At 44.5% G+C, this 19,182-nt stretch overlaps 2 protein-coding genes across 34 annotated transcripts in view; one reads left to right on the forward strand and one right to left on the reverse strand.

Moving 5' to 3' along the window:
* The window catches only part of CELF2 (CUGBP Elav-like family member 2), an 867,789-nt gene that overhangs the window by 834,441 nt on the left and 14,166 nt on the right, over nt 1–19,182 (forward strand). For 18 of the 33 annotated variants that reach the window (XM_055092397.1, XM_024930221.4, XM_057298816.2 and 15 more), the window contains 2 exons: nt 11,128–11,247; nt 18,137–18,334. In XM_055092397.1, the coding sequence (XP_054948372.1) occupies nt 11,128–11,247; nt 18,137–18,334 (318 nt within the window). Of the gene's footprint in view, nt 1–11,127; nt 11,260–18,136; nt 18,335–19,182 lie in introns of all 33 variants that reach the window. The other 15 variants (XM_063607625.1, XM_024930224.4, XM_057298817.2 and 12 more) reach the window with 2 other exon arrangements.
* On the reverse strand, nt 12,105–16,963 carry LOC100975291 (putative uncharacterized protein CELF2-AS1). The gene is made up of 2 exons (XM_003827813.6): nt 16,746–16,963; nt 12,105–16,162 (listed from the first exon to the last, which is right to left on the reverse strand). The coding sequence occupies exons 1-2, from the start codon at nt 16,809–16,811 to the stop codon at nt 15,674–15,676; spliced, it is 555 nt and encodes a 184-aa protein (XP_003827861.1). The 5' UTR covers nt 16,812–16,963; the 3' UTR covers nt 12,105–15,673.

A 19,182-nucleotide genomic window follows, 5' to 3' on the forward strand; every position in this document is an offset into this window, starting at 1 on the left:
GACTTCTCTTCCCTAGCCAGCTCTCCTCTGTATCGAACTAAAATCTGCCTCTGAACAGCTTCCACCCACTGATCCTAATTTTGATCTCTTGAGCTGCAAAGAATATCTTTCTCACGTCAAGACCTAAGACTGTTTCTTGCCTTAGTCCCTTGCCTCTCTAGGCTCAATTTTACTCTTATCAGCTCACTCTCTTCCAACTCAACTTTCATGTCTGGTCACCCTTCTCGGGACGCTCTCAAAACTATACACACAGACTGACCTTCCCAATGACCGGACTGATGAGAAAGGCTGCAAAATTAGTCATCCATCCAGTCGCCACTCTGGGGAGGAAGATGTTGAATCTTCATTGCAAGTGCTGTAAAATGAAGTGTAAAGATGCAGGTCCTCTTCTGAGGACAGAATACCCAGATTCTCCTCCTTCAGATACAGACTGAACACACGTTTATTGATCACCCGCTGTGCATCAGACATCAGTGCCGCCTTCTTGGATTGCCACGCCCATCCGCAGAGGCAGTGTGTGTTACTCCCGTTTCGTGAATAAACACTAAGCCTCAGCTGAATGGAGCAGATGGCCTAAGGTCTTACAGACTGGAAGGAACAGAGCCAAAAAATTAAAGGCAAATCTGAGTGAGTGCAAGTTTACCGCTTCCATAAGTAAATCTCTGCAGTAGCCACTAGATAGACATAAGAGGGGAAATAGAATCTTGACTTCCACATCAACATAATGCTGACTCTGCAGCCAGACCCCTGGGTTTAAATTCTGGCTCTGCCACTGAGAGTTGTGTGACCTTCCGCACGCGACTTCACTTCACAGGATAACTGTAAAGGACTTAATAGGCTAAGGCATGTGACGTGCTTTTGGCAATGAGCAGCACGTGGCAAGCACTCACACCTTAGCTGTGCTCACTGTTAGCTTTATTCCCAGTACGGTGGAGCTGGAGAATGTTAGTTTCCTGTTGCTGAGATGACAAGTTACCACCAACCTCATGGCTTAAAACAACACATTTATTATGTTGCAGTTCTGTAGATGAGGAACCCAGCAGACTCACTGGGCTAGGGTCAAGGTGTCAGCAGGGTGTGTTCCTTCTGGAGGCTCTCGGGGTAAATCCATTTCCTTTCCCGGCTTCTGCAGGCCACCAGCTTTACTTGGCTCATGGCCCCTTCCTCCATCTTCAGAGCCAGCAAGTCCTCATGCTGCCATCTCTGATTTTTTCTCTTTTGATTCCTTCTTCCATTTACAAAAACCCACCCAGACCATCCACAATAACCTCCCCCATCTCAAGTTCTGCTGATCAGCAACTTTCCTAGTCCATTTTCTGTGGCTTATAACAGAGTACCTGAAAGTAATTTATTTTAAAGAGGAATTATTTCTTACAGCTCTGGAGACTGAGAAGTCCAAGGTCAAGGCAGTGCATCTGGTGAGGGCCTTCTTGCTGGTGGGGACTCTGCAGTCCTGAGGCAGTGCGGGGCATCACATGGCCGGGGGCTGAGTGTGCTAACATGCTTGCTCAGGACGCTCTTCCTCTTCGTATAAAGCCCTACTTCCACTCCTGTTACATAACCCATGAATTCCTTAACCCATTAATTCATGAATGGATTAATCCATTAATGAGGGCAGAGCCTTCATGATCCAATCACCTCTTAAAGGCCCTGCCACATTGGGGATAAAGTTTCCAACATATGGAATTTGGGGAACACACATTGAAACCATAGCACATTCCATCTACAATTTTCTCTTTGCCATGTAACCTAACATATTTACAGGTTCCAGGACTTAGGACATGGATGTCTTGGGTTGGCTGGGGGGTGAACAGAGAACATAATAGTAATTTTTAGTTCCCTCTCCAAACATAGCCCTTAGGCCCCAAATAAGCTTCATTTACCTATCCAGGAATGGCGCTGTTTGAACAGAGAGAGAAGAGAGAACGGGAATGCCTTTGTCAAACACACATCGGCATCTTCTGGTTCAACTCGGTGCCCCTCCTCCAGCCCTGGCCCAGTGGATACAGGTCCTTCCCAGTTCTACCAGTCTGATAGTCACCCCTCCTCCCACAGGAAATCCAAGGCTGGTGAGGGGCTAGGGGGAGGTGGTCCAGGTTATCCACATAGCAGAGAAAAGAACTTTTTTCTGGAAAGTGGAGCTCAGGTCCTTGCCTCTCTGGAAATTTATTTGGGTTGGTTTGAGAGAGCTTCCAAACAGCCCTTCCTCCACAACTGCTGTATCCCTAAGTGGCAAAGGCCATTGGCCTCCTTGTGGAGTCCTCATGCCCACACCTGGGTGCTGGCGCCCATCCTGCATCCCTCACGGGTACACCGGGGCCAGTCCCTTCAACACTCTGGGCCTCTGCTTCCTCATCTTTCAAGTGCAGGAAAGACTCCAGTCTAGTTCACAGTTTGCCTGGGAGGATCCCACCTGCAGTAAAATATCCGTCTGAAAGATGTCCTATTACCTGTTATTGTCAGTGGGATTAGGAAGCGAAGGAAGGTTGGGGGGTTCAGCTCTCAGCTCTGTTGGAGATATTATACGGGAGTTATTCCAGGTGATGATCTAGCACCTAATGACCTAGGCACTCGGTCTCTGACCTACAGTGTTAACCTAAGACAAGAATCTCTTCTGGGTGTAGTGTTCATCCCAGACCTAGCACAGCTCTAAGGAGAAGGAACCCATCCCGTCCCCTCAGTTGGGATTAGTGTTTGGGATTACTCAATTTGTAGTTTTCCAACAGTGAGCTTATCTGGGCAAACAAGCAAAGAACTTCTGTGGCCAGGCCAAGGTGGGCATATCCTCACCATCGGGGTCTCTGGACCACCTCGCTTTTCCTGTTCTCCACACCCCACCCTGCCCCACAAACAGTTTTCACAAAAGGCCACAGACTTTGTCTGCACATGAGCTGATAAAACCATGGCCATCCTTGCCTGCTCAACCATTTTCTTTCCTGGCATGCCAGCTGGCCTGAACGTCCGTCGCCTGATTGATAGGTTTTAACCAGTTGTACAACAGGCTTAAAATGTGACGTATCCAAGTTATTGCAGCCACTGTGCGAGCAAGGTGAGGTGCACTTTGCAGCCTCCGTTTGGGATCCTCTTGGCTTTGTTCTGCCTCCTCCTGCTTGGATGGTGCAGCCTCTGCTTGAAGAGGTGTTCTGGGAGATTATGAACCAACATTTATAGACCGCACCTCTCCTGAGATGCTCCTTTGGCATTTTGTAAAACTTTTAAGTGAGAAAGCGTAGGGTACAGTTCTCAGCACAGACTGAAGGAATCTGAGGTGGGAAGAATGCAGATGGTTGTCCGAGGCAGCATCTTGCCAGCCTGCCAGCACAGAAATGGAGAGTCTGGGTGTTGGTGGCACCGCATGTGTCTCTGTCTTAAGACCTCTTTCTCAATTGTGCATCTGCTGAACGGTCAGTCTTTAGGTACTTGATCAAGGTTGGCTGTGTGACAAATTGGAGTTTTTCTTATGCTTTAAATTATTTGTTAACATTCAGAAGGTTCTTAAAGGTGGTTAAATGTACAATAAAACTACCCTCTTACAACTGAGATGCCAGTTGGGGTGAATTTTCAAAGTATTGTCTGATGATGTAGAGTGCACAGGGAGTCTTTCCACTTTAAGGCAAGTCATCTAGTTAATTTTTCTTAGTCTCATGCTTGATTCTTCTCCCTCCTTTTCTTCACCGTCTCCCCAACTTTCTACTGGGACCGTCTAAGAACAGCGTAGTAAGAAGTGAGAAATTATGTCCAGTTCACTATAGCCAGCCTCCCAGTTTTTAAATAGGAAGCCAGGGTGTAAAGAGACCTAATTTGCATATTGATTCATTGTCATCAATAACAAAAGGGGCCCAGGGAGTTTCTAGGCCGCCTCCACCTCTCCTATGGCCCCCTGAGCTAGGCTGCCCCATGCTCATAGGCTATGCGCGTGTCTGTGCCTAAGGAGTTCTCTGTCCAACTCACTGTTTGCCATCACCATTGGGAGTCAGCCACATGAGAGCAGTGTGTGGCATCAACACACCTGTTTGCAGACCCACCTTGGAGACTTGGAGGATCTGAGAAGTCTTCCCTAAGCACAAGATCAGCCAGGCCTGGTGTCCTCCAGCGCCTCTTCTCCCTTGCCCCAGGGCGAAGCACTCTCTAGAAGCGCGCTCTGACGGGCACTACTCTGGAGGCACCTGGATGGGGGCGCAGCAGGCAGCATCTCTGGGCCAGCGGTTCACAGTGTGGACATCATAGGAAGAGAAAGGTTACAGCCTGGCATACAGGGCCCTCCTGTGATTTCCTGCAAGGTGGGAGAAGGTCCTCCAGCAGAAGCCAGATCAGTGGCTGTGCAGTCATCAACAGTTGGAGATGTTTAGATGAAAATGGGGAAAAGTGTTACCTGCTTTCATTGTTTCATAAAATAGATCCTATATCATTTTGTCTGTTCTGTTCAGCCTCTACCTAATAACTGATGATGATCTAAAAATGGTGCCAAATACAGTGCCAAATTCATTACATAGATTATTTAATCTTTACAATAACCCGGTGAATTCAGTGCCCTTCTTCTTCCTCCGTTTAAATACAACGAAACAGAAGGTTGGGGAGATGAGGGAACAAGGCAGGCTTAATGAAACCCCATTTTGCCTCCAGTTTTTTTGTGTTTTGTTTTTAAGATTCCACTGAAAAGAGCTGATGAAACTATAGAGTTGTGTTCTTTATTAAGAGCTATAGTTTCATTTTTCAGTAGCAATGGGGCTGAGCCAGGACCCTTTTTCCTGCCTTTCTCAGTGATGCCCCATGCCAGCCAACCTCCATGATCCTTCCCCTGCTCACCACAGAGGCAGGCAGGTGACCATCCCCACTTACAGTGCAAAAAGGTGGGGAGACTGGTGAGGTCTGTGCTGTAAGATGACGTTCTGCACAGTGCAAGCTGCAGAGACTAAGAGCAACAGCCTGTCTTGTGTTTTGTGTCTTGTGTTTCGCTAGATATAAGATTCTGAGTTGATAGGTTTTTTCTTTTTAGCACTTTGAATATGTCATCTTACTAACTTCTCATCCATTGTTTCTGCTGAGAAGTCAGCTGTTAATCTTACTGGGATCCATGATGAATCATTTTTCTCTTGCTCCATTCAAGATTTTCTCTTAAACTTTCAACATATTTCTGTCATGTGCCAGGGTATAGATTTCTTTCCATTTTTCCTACTTGGAGTTTGTTTATTTTCTTGCATGTGTGGATTATTGTCTTTCATCAGATTTGGGAAATTATCAGCCATTATCTCTTGAAATTTTTTTTCTGGTCTTTAGTGCATGCATTACACACTTTACATGTGTGTGAGTGTGCTTAATGGTGTACCATATTTCTGTGAGGCTCTGTTCATTTCTCCATTCTTTTTTCTTTCCGTCCTTTAGATTGTAAAATCTCTATCAGTATATCTTCAAGTTCACTCATTCTTCTGCCAACTCAAACCAACTGTGGAGCAATTGTAAAATCTCTATCAGTATATCTTCAAGTTCACTCATTCTTCTGCCAACTCAAACCAACTGTGGAGCCCTATGGTGAATTTTTCATTTTGGTTTTTACTTTTCAGCCCCAGAATTTCCATTTTTTTAAATCAGGACACAAGTAAATTACATATAGCCTATTAAAACTTGTCAGTTCAATTCAGGTCACATTTATTTATTAATTAAAGTTGTGTAGGTATTTTGCAGATTATTTCACTGGAGTTACCCTCATTTAAAATTGTTTTTGTATGGTGAACTGTCTAGGCTAATTTTTATTTCCATCACTTTCCCACTGAAAGTTAAATTTTAAAATGCTGCCGTTTGCCATTTGCCTGGTAGATGTCTATCACATGCTAGGCAGTATGATTTTCTTAGAATTGCAAGTGGCCTCTGTCCTACTTACTTGCATGTACTGTGTTGATTTATGAATGTTGAAAGAAATAAATTTACTTTGTAAAATGCAAAAAAGAATTTCCAACTTGTTTTTTTATAATTTCAGCCTTTTTATTGGCATTCTTTATTTGATGAAACATTGTAATTATAATCCTTTAGGCATGATTTTTTAGATTGTTATCATATTTATAATAGCTGCTTTCATGTCTTTGTCCACCAAGTCTAACATCTGGGCCCTCTTACGCACAGTTTCTGTTGTCTGTTGTCTGCTTTTTCCTGTGTACGGATTGCATGTTCTTGTTCCCTTGCATATATCATAGCTTTCTATTAACAACAGGACATTGTAGATGTTACAGCACTTCTGGGTGCTAATCCTCCTTACCCACTGCACATCACCCCTTCCCCACTGGCTTCTTATTTGTGTTTATTTCCTTACTGATTTAGCAAGAATAATTCAGTGAAGTCTATTCCCCTGCACTGTGCCTCTGCTGTCACCCCTCAGAGGCCACAGCCTTGAGCTATGAGTGACATTCCTATTTTTCCTTTGTTAAATTACAAAATTCTTCCAGACAGCTCCCTTTCACTGCCTCTTTGCCTGATCTCTGTTAAGTTTCTGGCTGCTGTATCTCGTTGTTTTCACTTCCAGCTGTTAGCCTCCACTAATCTTCAGTTGTTTGCGCTATTATTTTTGGCCCAGGAGCATAAATTGTCCCCACAGTCTGCTCTGATTGTCCCCACAGTCTGCTCTGACTGTGGCTGGGCCCTTTCGTAGGGGTGCTCTTTCGGCCAGTCCTTGAGGCCTGCTCTGATCCCAGGAGGACTCTTTCTGGCTGTCCCTTTCCCTGCCCTCTCTGCTAAGCTTTCAGCTGGTCTACTTTGCCATCATGGAGCTACTGCCTACTCTTAATTGCTCACCAACAAAATTTATCTTGTTTCTGACAGTGCCTTAGGTTTGAACTTTCCTATACTCTGTTCCAAATAATTAGTTATCCTTAGGGGAAGTCACAGAGCCCTTTGTTCTTGTGACCTGTCTCTCCCTGCTCTGGAGGTGGTGCAGGGGCAGTGGCCTGCTTTTCTGTGAATGACACCTCTGGTCTACAGGAAGGGTACTGTGTGAGCATAGGAGCAACTGGTCTTCTCTCCTTGCCTCTCCCAGCATAAGACCTCCACCCAGTGAGTGAGATGGGGTGAATGGGACCCAGTACTCAGAATGCTATGCCTAGCGTAGAGCTTCCACTCCATGAGTAAAGGCTGGACCGAGGTAGGGACCCCTCTGCTTCTTGGTCTAGAATAGAGCTTCTGCCACAGAGTTGGCAGGGGTGGGAGCTGTGAATTGTCAATGTTGGTAGTCTCCCCCTCCCTGGGAGAAACCATAACCCTGTGTATTTGGAGCTGTGGGAAGAGGTAGCCCCATCTTCTTGGCCATACCTGCCCAGGGTAGAGCTTCCTTTATGCTGAGCTTCAGAGGAGGGGATTTGTACCAGGGAAGGGAGCAGGTTGTGGGTTGTAGGTCACATGCCACAGATTCTTGCTGCTCTTACTGAGATTTGATAAATCTTCTTGAGAAAAATATTTCTTCATCTATACACTTAGGACAATTTCCAGAGACTTTAAGTGGTTGGTTTTTATTATTTTTATCTGTTGTAGTTGTTTCACTGGAAAGAGGGCCCATGGATATCCTTATTTTAGAAGTACTTCCCTGGTGTACCCTAAAATTGTGTGAAAATGTTCAGGCCTTTTTTGCTGGTTTAGAATTCAAACATGTGCGAGGGATAGTTTTTAACATGCTACTTACTAGCGCAGCAATCTGGCAAGGACTATTACATGTAGACTGGCATCGGATGCAGTCCCTAGAAAATACCCCAAATAGGAGAGACTTCTATTTCTGGCAGTTAGGCAGACTAGATTACTGGAAAGACCCTCCCACCGGGAAAAACCCTAAAATGTATAGTAAGATTTTTTTAAAATATTTTTAATGACATCAATAACTAGTCAATTAGCAAAGAATACTCATAAATCAATGATTAAGTGAAAGAGGAAACTCAGAGAAGGGGTAGCATATTGAAGGTGGCTTTCCCCTTAAGGATATTTGGTGAACCGAATAAATTCTAATACCTGTTCGCACAGCTTTCCCAACCATAAGGAATACAAGGAAGTCCAAGGCTCCTGTGCAGTATCTAATAGGAGACCCTCCCCATACGAGCCTGAAACCTCAAAAGGCTAAACTCTCAGTGTAAAGATGAACAAAAAATACTCCCCACTAGAAAACTACAAGGAAAACTGACTATCTCAAAACATAGTGCTGGGTAGGTCCAGGGGAATTTCCTTCTGAGAATTCATAACAATAAACCATCCTTCACGTGAGTTTACGACCCAGTTTGATTGTATCTGAGTGGCCAAAAATCCTAAGCCATGAAGTTAAAGTATCCGCAGCTTGTAGTTTCCTCCAGCACCTTGTAGAATCAAATGTAAATCATCTTTAAAGAACCCATCTTCAACCCAGGCCTCAAATTATTCCTAGAAATAAAGTTCCAAGATATTTAAGCTCACAACCAAAAAAAACCCCACAAAATATACAAGTAAACCAAGCACCAAGAGTGAGAAATAGCAGGGACATTATTAGACACTACCATTATTAGACCTCAGATATTAGCATTATTAGCATACAACAGAAAGGAAATACAGCTAATATGTTTACATATTAAAAGAATTTGAAAAGTGAAAAAGCCACTGATTATGAAAAATGACCAATCATGTTGATAACATTCTAGAAATGAAAAAATATAATCAAATTGTAAAATTTGGAGATGTAAGTTTAGCGGAACATTACATACAATTGAAAGAGAATGTGGTGAGCTGGAACACAGATTTTGGAGATGACGCCCAACCGAGAAACAGAATATGAGAGGTGAAGTGACATGGAATAGATCTAACTTAGGTCTAGCTAAATTCCTAGTGGAAAGGAGAAAGAGAATGGGGGAAAGTCAATATAAGAGCAGCTAATAACCAAGAACTTTTCAGAACTGATAAAAGGTAGAAACAAAAATCCACATATTCAGGGATCCAGATGAATTCCAAGCAGTGAAAATAAAAATCAGTCTAAACTTGGAAGCACCATAGTGATAAATGCAGAACACCAAAGACAAGGAGAAGATCTTTAAAACAGAGAGAAAAACCACTGTCCAAGAAACACAAACATCTCAGTACCTGACCTCTCAACAGTAATAATGGAAATCAGAAGGCCATAAAATGTGCTTGGAAAAACCTGTCAATCTCGAATATCCAGGAAAGAAATATTTCATGAACTAGGATAAAGATGTAATTTTCATACAAACCAAAGCTAAAAGACTTTTTCACCAATAGACCCTCACAAAATAAAGCTGTATTGGATATAACTTCAAACTAAAGGATAAATAACCCAGGTGAAAGAAGAATGAATAATAAGCAAAGGAAGTGGTAAATATGTGGGCAAATCAAAATACGTGGTATGAAGAATAATAATGAAGTGCTGAATAAAAACTGAAAACCAAGCTACAAGTAAAATGCATGACTGCATGAATATCCCACACCTGGGTTCAGAGGGGGCTCTTCTGCCTTAAAGTATTCTCAGATCCTTGAATTGTTCTGGCAAAGAGCAAAGATAAGTAACTTTGATTTTCATAAGTTAAAGATGACTTAAAGTTTTTATGACCATATATGAAAGAGTAGGAATACTATGCATGACTTCCAAAGTAGTAGAGAGGGGAAATGGAATTGAAAGACAAACCTGGCTGGCTTGGAGGCTCACACCTGTAATCCCAGCGCTTTGGGAGGCCGAGGCGGGAGGATCACGAGGTCAAGAGATCGAGGCCATCCTGGCCAACATGGTGAAACCCCGTCTCTAATAAAAATACAAAAATTAGCCAGTCATGGTGGCAGGCGCCTGTAGTGCCAGTTACTCAGGAGGCTGAGGCAGGAGAATCACTTGAACCTGGGAGGCAGAGGTTGCAGTGAGCCAAGATCATGCCACTGCACTCCAGTCTGGGCGACAGAGTGAGCCTCTGTCTCAAAGGACAGCAAGAAAGGAGAGAAAAAAATGTAATATTAGCAGAACAAATAGGACAAAATCTAAATACCCCTAGTAAAAGACTTAAATTATCAGGCTGTGTTGTTTTTAAACCTGTCTATGTATTAGAGATGTAGCCAAAATACAAACAGATAAGTAAAAAGATGGCAAAAGATATCCAATGCAAAAACCCAAAACAGCCGGTGCTTTCTTACACCAAACATCATACAAAAAACAGACTTCAAGGAAAAATTAGAAACAAAAAGGTTGCCCCAAAAAGGTTTATTTCACCAGAAGATAGGATAATTTCCAAATCTATGCAAGTAGTAACCTCTTGCATAGAAATATACCTTCAAGATACATTTCCAAAAATAAGCATGTTTACATGGAGTTGGAATGACAGATGTTCACATGCTTCTTCCAGTAACTGACAGATCAGGCAGGCCAAGAAATGTCTTACATTTAAATGTTTTCCATTTTAGAAGTTTATTGAAGATATTATGAATAACTTTATACCAATATAGAGTTGAAAACAAAATACAGCAATTTCTAGAAAGCAGCAACTTAGTAAAACGGATTCAAGAACAAAAAGAAAAGTTCAGTCATCCTATTTATCAGGGAAATGTAATCACTATTTCAGAATCTTCCCATGAAGAAATACAAAGTCCAGAACATTTTACTGGCAAGTGCTACCACACACTTAAATGACAATTAATTTTAATCTGACACAGTCTATTCCAGAGAACAGAAAAATAGGAACACTCTCCCAGTCACTGTATGAGGTTAGCAAAACCTTGGTAGCAAAACTAAAGACAGTACAAGAAGGAAAAATAAAGGCCCATCTTACTCATGCCCATAGGCTTAAAAAAAAAGAAAAGAACTAAGCAAGATATTATCCAATAATGAAGCCAAAGAATGATTGTCAACTTCATTATATCTAAACCTGGCAGGGCAGGCCTCCCATTCGCAGATTTCCCCACCATCCAGCAGTGAGTATGTTTGCAGTATTGGTAAAACAGTGCTGTGAAGATTTTTTTAATCACCAAATCTGTCAAAATTGCCACAAGTACAATCCCACATGTCCTTCACCCAAAGCCACAAGCACGGCTCCTCAGCTCCGTCCACTGAGATGATGACAGAAGGATTTCCAGTCTCGGCTCTCACTCACCTCGTGTCTTCTCTCCCCTTGTCTCTGTTTTCCTTTTGTTTTTCAGTGGCTGCTTCAACCCCCAACTCCACTGCTGGTGCAGCCATGAACTCCTTGACCTCTCTTGGGACTCTGCAAGGACTGGCTGGAGCCACTGTTGGACTGAATAATATTAATGCACTAGCAGGTACCATCAACAGTGAGTATTTGCTGCTCTGGTGGACAGCCTTCCCCCAAATTCTCCACAGAAAGTGGTCAGCCAGAAATGACCCGAAAAAGGATATGCCACGGGGAGAACTAAAACTTGGGATGGAGGAGCGCATGCTTTGATAGGCAAAAGCTGTCTACACTCGTTTTGCCTCAGAAAATCCCCAACCACTCTCCACCCCCAGATTCTGTTCAGTGTGTAGCACGGCGCGTGTGCTCATCCATGGGGTTCTGTGGCTGGCAGCTCTTTTCAGGTTTCCAGGAGTTTGGTTTGGTTTGGTTTCGGTCGGTTCTGTCCTGCGAGGCAGGGTGTTACGGTGGGAAAAGTTAATGGACTGGAAGGCTGGAAGCCTGAACCCAGCTCTGCTGCCAGGCAGCTGTGGGAAGTCAGGCAGACGCTGCTCCCTCTCTGGGCTTGGGAGTCTCCATTTGAGAATGGAAAGTTCTGGGTCAGATGATTCTTAAAGGTAGCCTCCAGCTCCAAAGTCTAAAGATTCATGACAATTAAATAGGGGAGAAAATTAGGCCTTGGAAAGAAGGAAATGAAACTGAGGGGAGAGGAGCCACTGCTGGCAGTGACATGATCAGAATCTTTATTAAGCACCCACAGGTATGGGTCACTCTACATCAGTGACCATCCAGAGGGACATCATTTAGCTGTGGCAGATTGAAATAGGCTGGAGGCAAATCACTTAGAAAATTGTACTTGGTTCCGAAACATATGGATGGACTCACCAGAGAACTGCAGGTTCTGTCCTCCACAGCCCACCCGCTCCTGTCATTCTCGGTTGATGGGGGAGCAGTGTGCCGGCCAGAGGATAAGTCGTGTTTTAGATTTATGCTCGGTGTGGGTTCCTGTACTGAGGAAACTGATCCTCAGCCCACAGCGGGGACATGTAATTTCCCTGTCCCTCCGTTTCGGACCCCCTGGTTGCCTGAGAGTAGCCAAGCCCAGCAGATCCACGACAGCTAACAGAGCTGCTGATACGGGAGCCCAGTTAGCTACCATGCAGCCCAGGCACCCCGGCACCTGCCCATTCTCATTTTTAATAAAGGAGTCCGTGACAGTTGTTGCCCTATTTTAAGCCATGGTTCAATAAGTGGACTGTTTTTAAAGGGTGACCAGGCAGTATACTTTTTTAAAGCAAAATAATCCCAGTAATTTCATACTGTAAAGGCTCGGAATACCTTGCACTGGACTTGGTAGAAAATGAACCTAACATTTATCCAAATAAAAATTAACTTGTATAATCCTGATAAATCATTTTTAGAATTAGGACATTTTTCAGGTTTTAGTACATCTTTGTATTTAGTACATCTTTTGGGGAAAAGCGAAAACGTGGACCGAGCTTTAGCTGACCATACCTCCCAAATGGGACGGCTCGTGATTAGCGTGGAGCCCGTGAAGTGGTAGCTGTGCCGCGGCCTCATTGTTTTATTCCAGTTAGAACCGCCTCCAGCTTTGACTTTGCCAGCAGCCAAGTAGGAGCCTCACTGCCTTGACCCCCATTTCCGGTACAGCTCCTCGCTCTGACCTTGTCCTTCACCTAGGTCGAGGACGCGTGTGCTCGCACACATCCCCTCATGCTGCTTCTCTTGCCCCAGGACCTAGTTCCCCTAAAACAAGGACTTTGATTTGACCGCCTGCCTGTCCTTGGTCTGCAGAGTAACAGGCCAGTGGGAATGGTTGTCCTCCTCAGCACGTGCTCATGACTGGTGTGTGTGTGTCCTCTCGTCTGCGTCCCGCCCTGTCCACGCTGCTCTGCTCTGCATTGCTGAGATTTTCCCATCGTTCTCGTCAGGGACTGGAGAGGGGCTGTGTTGAATGGCAGATAAACCATGAGTAGTTCTTGTGTGGGGTCTTGTGTGATACACATTTTGCTTCTGGCAAGGACAACAGGCTTAAATTGTTTTGCTTTTTAAAATTCTTTGCCAATGGGTTAATATAAGTCTGTATAGTTCATAGAAAACGAAGAAAGAATGTTTGTCATTTCAAATAACCCCTGCTAGATAGTATGAACCAAGAAAATATTTAATTAAACCCAAAACCAGACACCAATGAAAATACATTCCTGTGATTGGAAAGTGATACTAATGCAGAGCTGTTTTACAATCTCCAGCATTGACCTCGAGCTAATATTTGCTGCTTGTCTCTAAATATCAGCAGAAAACCTTCCAAGATAGAGTATCTTCTTTCAGACCATTCCTTCTCAACAGAGATGATTATGCTACCAGTTCCACTGGATAATTCCTAAAGAAATTCGTCAAACAGTGGTTACCTGGACAGAGTCAGCTTCTCAAATAGTTGACGGCAGCTTCCATAGCACTGCTATGAATCCCACCCCACTGCAGCAGCCATTATCTGTTTCCATATGGAGAGTATTCAGGTTTTCTGAATAGAGCCAACTCTTACCCACCGACACAGCGGTCAGCAAGAAAGCAGGTAGATGACTCACCAGAGCCAACATTTTACCGTCTTTCCTGCCCAAGAGCCCAGCACCTCTCCCAAAAAACGAAGTTTTTGGTCAGTAGACAAGTAGCTCAATTAAACTGTTTGAGTTTGATATCCTTTTTATTCCCTGATACATTAATGAGTCAAAGGGCTAAAAAACAGTACAGTGCCCTAAAAATGTAAGAATCATCCAGATCAGAAGAAGGAACACATGTGATTGACCATCAGAGTGTTCACCTCTGGATTTTTTCAGGGTTCCCTGAGCATGTTTTATATGTTAACATCTGAACTAAGTTGAAGAACATACTTTTTCCACCCAAGAGTCTGTATCTGATTTTATGTGTTTCGGTGTATGTCAAGTGGCATCTTATTTTTCCTTGTTTTATTGCATAATTCGAATGGCTTCCAAATGGCTTACCATATAGTGCTTAAAATTATGATTGTTTAAAAAAAAAACAGCTGCAGATGCCTGGTGAAAAGTGTCTATGGAAATATTTTCTGTGAAGTAGAGAAAAGAGAAGATGCTCCAGGCATATTTTCGTGGCTTGGCACTACTTGCATTGTGAAATTACTGTTTTAATCTGTATTCCTAATATCTATAGTTTACACAGCCCCACACAACCTTTGTGCCCTTAAAAACACAGGCAGATATATAAGTGACACCCAGTGCACATATAGACATCTTCATCTACCTTAGTTCTAGATATGTTATACTTAGCTTCTCATTTATCAGCTTGCAGCTTAGAAGGATAATCCGTCATCTATACAAAGGAAAACTTACCCCAGTGAAGTGGTTACAAATCTTGAGAATATTAAGACATTCTCCCTTTTTCTTTGATTTGGGATAAAGCCTAGCAGGGCAGCTTGCAGGGAATGTGATCTGCTTATGGCACTTGGCTTGTGATTCTCCTTTTCAGTGTCATCTCCTTAGTCCCCCAACAAAAGACATTCACGCTCATGTTTATGGGTTAGTCCTTCTGTGTCATGTTAACAGATTCAGTCATCTCCCAGCTCCTGGGTCTCTATTGTAAGTTGAGGGCCTCTGGAGAGGAATGAGGCAGAAGAAACTCAGTAGTCAGGCTGTGTGCCGGCCCTACTGACGGGCCAGGTGCAGAGGCCTTGCTGCGCACTGCCGCACCTGTCACTTGCTTCCAGCCTTCCTTGTCTAAATAGCACGCATGGGAATGGAGATGATGATAATAATAAATGAGAGGAAATGGTCGATCCATTGGACGATTTCAAGGAAAAGCCCTATTCTTTTAAGTGGAAGCATTTTATTCAACTTGACTTTCTTCACAGCTCTGCTTCTGTTATCCAGAGCTTTTAGAGGAAATCAAGTGCCTGCAGCCGGGTTGACCAACACTATCTTTGATAGAATTAATCTAGAACAACATCAGGTGACTCACAGGAACTGTTCTCAGAAGTGGAAGGCCGCCTCTGATTGTTCTTCAAACCCTACCAGGTTTTCAGCTACTTTTCCACCCTGGACCTAGGAACCACCCTCCCAGATTTTCCACGATAGTTGTGGTTTAAAATATTCTCAGTGTGCTGGTACTTGTTAGAACTTTTTTGTTCACATGGATGTTTACACCATGGAGGTGGCGAGCCCCTGGCTGGAGAGGCCAAACCCTCCCCGTGTCCCCTGACTGGTCCCCCTTGAGCATCTGCATCCCTTGCTCATGGTACTGCCACAGCTGTCTCCTACATGCACAGCACCAGCAGAAGTAAACATGACCCTTCCAGAAAGCAGATTAGCTCTGAGGTGTAGTCCAGAGACACAGCCAGCCTCTGTGAAGTGGAGCCAGGAGAGAAGGATGTGGCTGGAATGTCACTGGCTGGAGCTCCAAGCCTCACAATACCCTCTGAAACATCCATCCAGTATTTCAAGAGCAGGAGCTGTGTTCTGCTTCTGCATTGTAAGAGAAAAACATTTTTGGCAAAAGGGAGAAAGAGTTCAAAGTAGGAAGATAATTTTTCTGACCTGGAAATTAAAAAAACAGCTGTGTACAGAGAAGGGAGTTGGGTCCCAGTGACCACTGCCATAAAATGCCACCTGTGTATCTGGCACTCTGGAGAAGCCGAGTTGTGGAGGCTGCAAATCGCAGGAAGGAGCCCCCGTGGGTCTCACATGACAGGGCCTGAAAACTCCCACCCGCAGCAGACAAGGCATCATGGTGGTGCGATGCTCCCCACCCCTCCATGGGAACTTGGAGGCATCCACTGGAGAGGAGCTGCTGTCTTCAGCCCGTCCTCGTCTGGCAGCAAGGCCCCGCGTGGCTCTGCAGGCTGCGAGGCACACCCAGAACCTCGTGCCTTGAGATCCAAGCAGAGCGGCGAGTCGCCGCTCCTCTCCCGCCAGAATTTCCTCCACATGGGCATCTGCATTTCCAGAGGACTGTGCCCAGAGTGCGATCATCTGTAATCCACAGCACCCATTAACAGCCTGGCCAAAGTGAGACCAACAGAATTTATCAGCAGTGTCCAGCCCTTCCCGAGTTATTGTACATACCCCTCTCACCTATCTCAAAAAACACGGAAGTTCCTTTGCATCACACAAATAGTGGGAGGTGAGGATGAAGTAAGATCACTGGAGGAATAGAGAAATGACTCTCCAGCCCTCTGGTGGCCATAGTAACAGGGACAGAGGGGAAGCACAGCGGCAGGGAGGTGGCCGCGATTTGCTGGTGTCCGAGGGATCATTTAGGGTAATTAGGACAGTCTGCATCCAAGCTCTTTGGACAGCACTTACTTGCATGACCCAAAGAAAACATTAATGAAAATCTCAATGATTTTCATTAATAGATAGACCCCTTCATAATGAGAAACAAAAGCAGACACAGCAGGGCCTCAGCTGGCAACACCTCTGAACTGAGCCTGCACTCAGGAGGCTGCCACTCCATTCTCACGCCATTCACACTCGCCTCGCCACCCCTGCTTGGTGTCTGTTCTGAGAAGCACAGGAATACCCGAGGTGAGGCACAATGACAGTCCTCCACTGTTAAGCTATGGCCTAATTCATATCTTACATGTGTCCTTTTAATTGAAGAGGCGAAGTTGGCCAAATAGAAGCACAAGTGGAGTAAACAGAACATTCCCCACCTGCTCTGTTAGGGCAGTAGCATTGCTGGGCGTGTGGAGGTCACTCTGCTGCCGGATTCTCTGGTGTTTCCAGGCAGCCTTACCTTAGCTGTCCTCCATTCTCATTAGACTTCCTACCTATTTTTTCAGTTAGCCATCCTCGCTGTTTTCGTATCTCCAATCAATAGCCCTACTTTCATTGAGATTTTCATTAATGTTTTCAATAAGCTCTTCTCAGAAACATCTTTTCTTAAAGAACTGTGATCATAAAGGGACCCAGAGGCAATTGTGATATCACCTCTTCCGTTTCCTGAGTTGATATGAAAGTTAGCACTCTATAAAGTGTTGCTTGCTTTGACTCCATATTCAGGGAAAATGTGACAGTCAGCCACCCCAGTAGAGCCAAAGAGCAGTCAGGATACAAGGGGAGAAATCGAGTCTACTGGCCACCATCCCATTCCCATCAGGTGATAGCCAAGGTCCAGCCCATAGACACACCTCTGTCTCCGGCTGACTGAAAAACATGACCTGGAGCTCTTTCAGTGACCGAAACCCCAGTTGCCACTTGGGCATGTGTGCATGCGTGCACGCACAGAATAACTATTTGCTGCTGAAAACTGCACCACTTTGATACCGAACGAGTAGCTTCAGCTCTCTGCGACTGTGGGAAGGGTCCACATGGCTTCTGTGCCTCAATTCTTCATCAGCCAGGCTATTTATTCCTAAGGTCCTAGTCCCTGACATCATCATTCAGCTGTTTAGAAAGTCCGTTTTCCCACACTGTAACTCCTCAAACTGCAGGTCCACTGGTTCCGAGAGTACAGAACTTGTCCTCTCCACCATTTCCTCATCACACGGCCTAAGGGAAAAAAGTTTTATTTCATCCTTTCCTCCTCAGTCCTGCAAGCTATCCCATAGTTCCTCAAAGAGCCCAGTAAATGGATTTCAGTGTACAGATGTTACAGGCCTCTGCTACTAAGGTTTTTTTTTTTTTACATGCTCCTAAGCTCCCAGAAGCAAAAGGCTTTTACTTCCAAAAGATAACAACGGTACTTGCCAGTAGCACGCTGCATGGCATTGAGCTGTCTCGTCTAACTCGTGCCACAGTGCATTTGAATCACTGGCCTAGGGAGTGAGGGTTCTCATGGCTTAGGTCATTTTCCCCCATTATCACGATTTATTTCTTCATGGTTTCATTTTTAGTTTCCTGTCAGTGTAATTGTGTGCTAGCTGCATGTACTTGCTGTTGTACTGTGTTTAAATGATTCTCTAACTTCCTTTGGAAAGCACTAATGAATAAGTGCTGTTTCTCTTCTCTATTGTTGGGTTTTTTGTAAAGTTGCTCAAATGCTCTCAGGTATGGCGGCTCTGAATGGAGGACTTGGCGCCACAGGCTTGACGAATGGCACGGCTGGCACCATGGACGCCCTCACCCAGGCCTACTCAGGAATTCAGCAGTACGCAGCCGCCGCGCTGCCCACTCTGTACAGCCAGAGCCTGCTGCAGCAGCAGAGCGCTGCAGGCAGCCAGAAGGAAGGTAGGTGCCGCCCTTGGCCCCAGGCAGGGCCCAGCCCAACAGGCAGCACTGGCCTCTAGAGCACGGTTAGAAGGTATCAAATTGAACTGAACCCATGTCATAACAGAAAGCAGTTGTTTTGTTATTCATGTTTAAAAAAAAAAAAAACTGAAAGCTGGGCATGGTGGCATACACCTGTAGTCCCAGTTACTTGGCAGGTTGAGATGGGAGGATCGCTTGAGCCCAGGAGCTGAGGCTGCAGTGAGCCATGGTCATGCCTGTGACTAGCCACTGCACTCCATTCGGGGAACACAGACATACCCCTCTCTCTCAAACAAAAGCAAAAACCTATTTATTTCAGTCTTTCTCATTTGGTCTTATAGTTACCTTCTAATTTAATTTTTCATCGATCTCTTCAGATGAAGTTCTTGTCCATTGTATATTTATATACCACTCTGGCTTTGAAGATAAATAAATAAATGGTTTTAATTATTTCCCCCAGCTACATCTTCTGAAGGGTTATGGCATCTCTGCAGATCTAAGTCCAGGAAAGTTGATCACCTTTCTTGCAATCCCCAAATATCCTCTCACTGCTAACCCCCTGCCATAATTAAGTTCTATAAACTATTAATTTCCCATAAACTACTTCATAGCTGCTGACTGTAAATAATTCCCAGGGACCTCCCTCTCCCAAGTCAGCACAGACCATCACCTTTTCCCCTTACACAGAAACTACTTGTTGGTGGAAGGGGATGGATGGCCACAGGTTTCTGTGGGTGCAACGCTCTCTGTCCTGTGTTTGCCAGGGTTTTGGAGTCCACACATCCTATGAGTGTGTGGCCGGCTCTCAGTAGGTGATGGTTTTCAGG

The sequence above is a fragment of the Pan paniscus genome, chromosome 8 (assembly GCF_029289425.2).
Source record: "Pan paniscus chromosome 8, NHGRI_mPanPan1-v2.0_pri, whole genome shotgun sequence".
NCBI classification, from domain to species: Eukaryota; Metazoa; Chordata; class Mammalia; order Primates; family Hominidae; genus Pan; species Pan paniscus.

Excerpts from the sequence above, each read along its gene's own strand:
- LOC100975291 (XM_003827813.6), bottom strand. The coding sequence starts at position 16,811 with ATGTTCTGTTTACTCCACTTGTGCTTCTATTTGGCCAACTTCGCCTCT. Across the intron at positions 16,163-16,745 it reads CTTCAATTAAAAGGACACAT|GCTGTTAATGGGTGCTGTGG; the intron begins GTAAGATATGAA and ends CACTTTGGCCAG.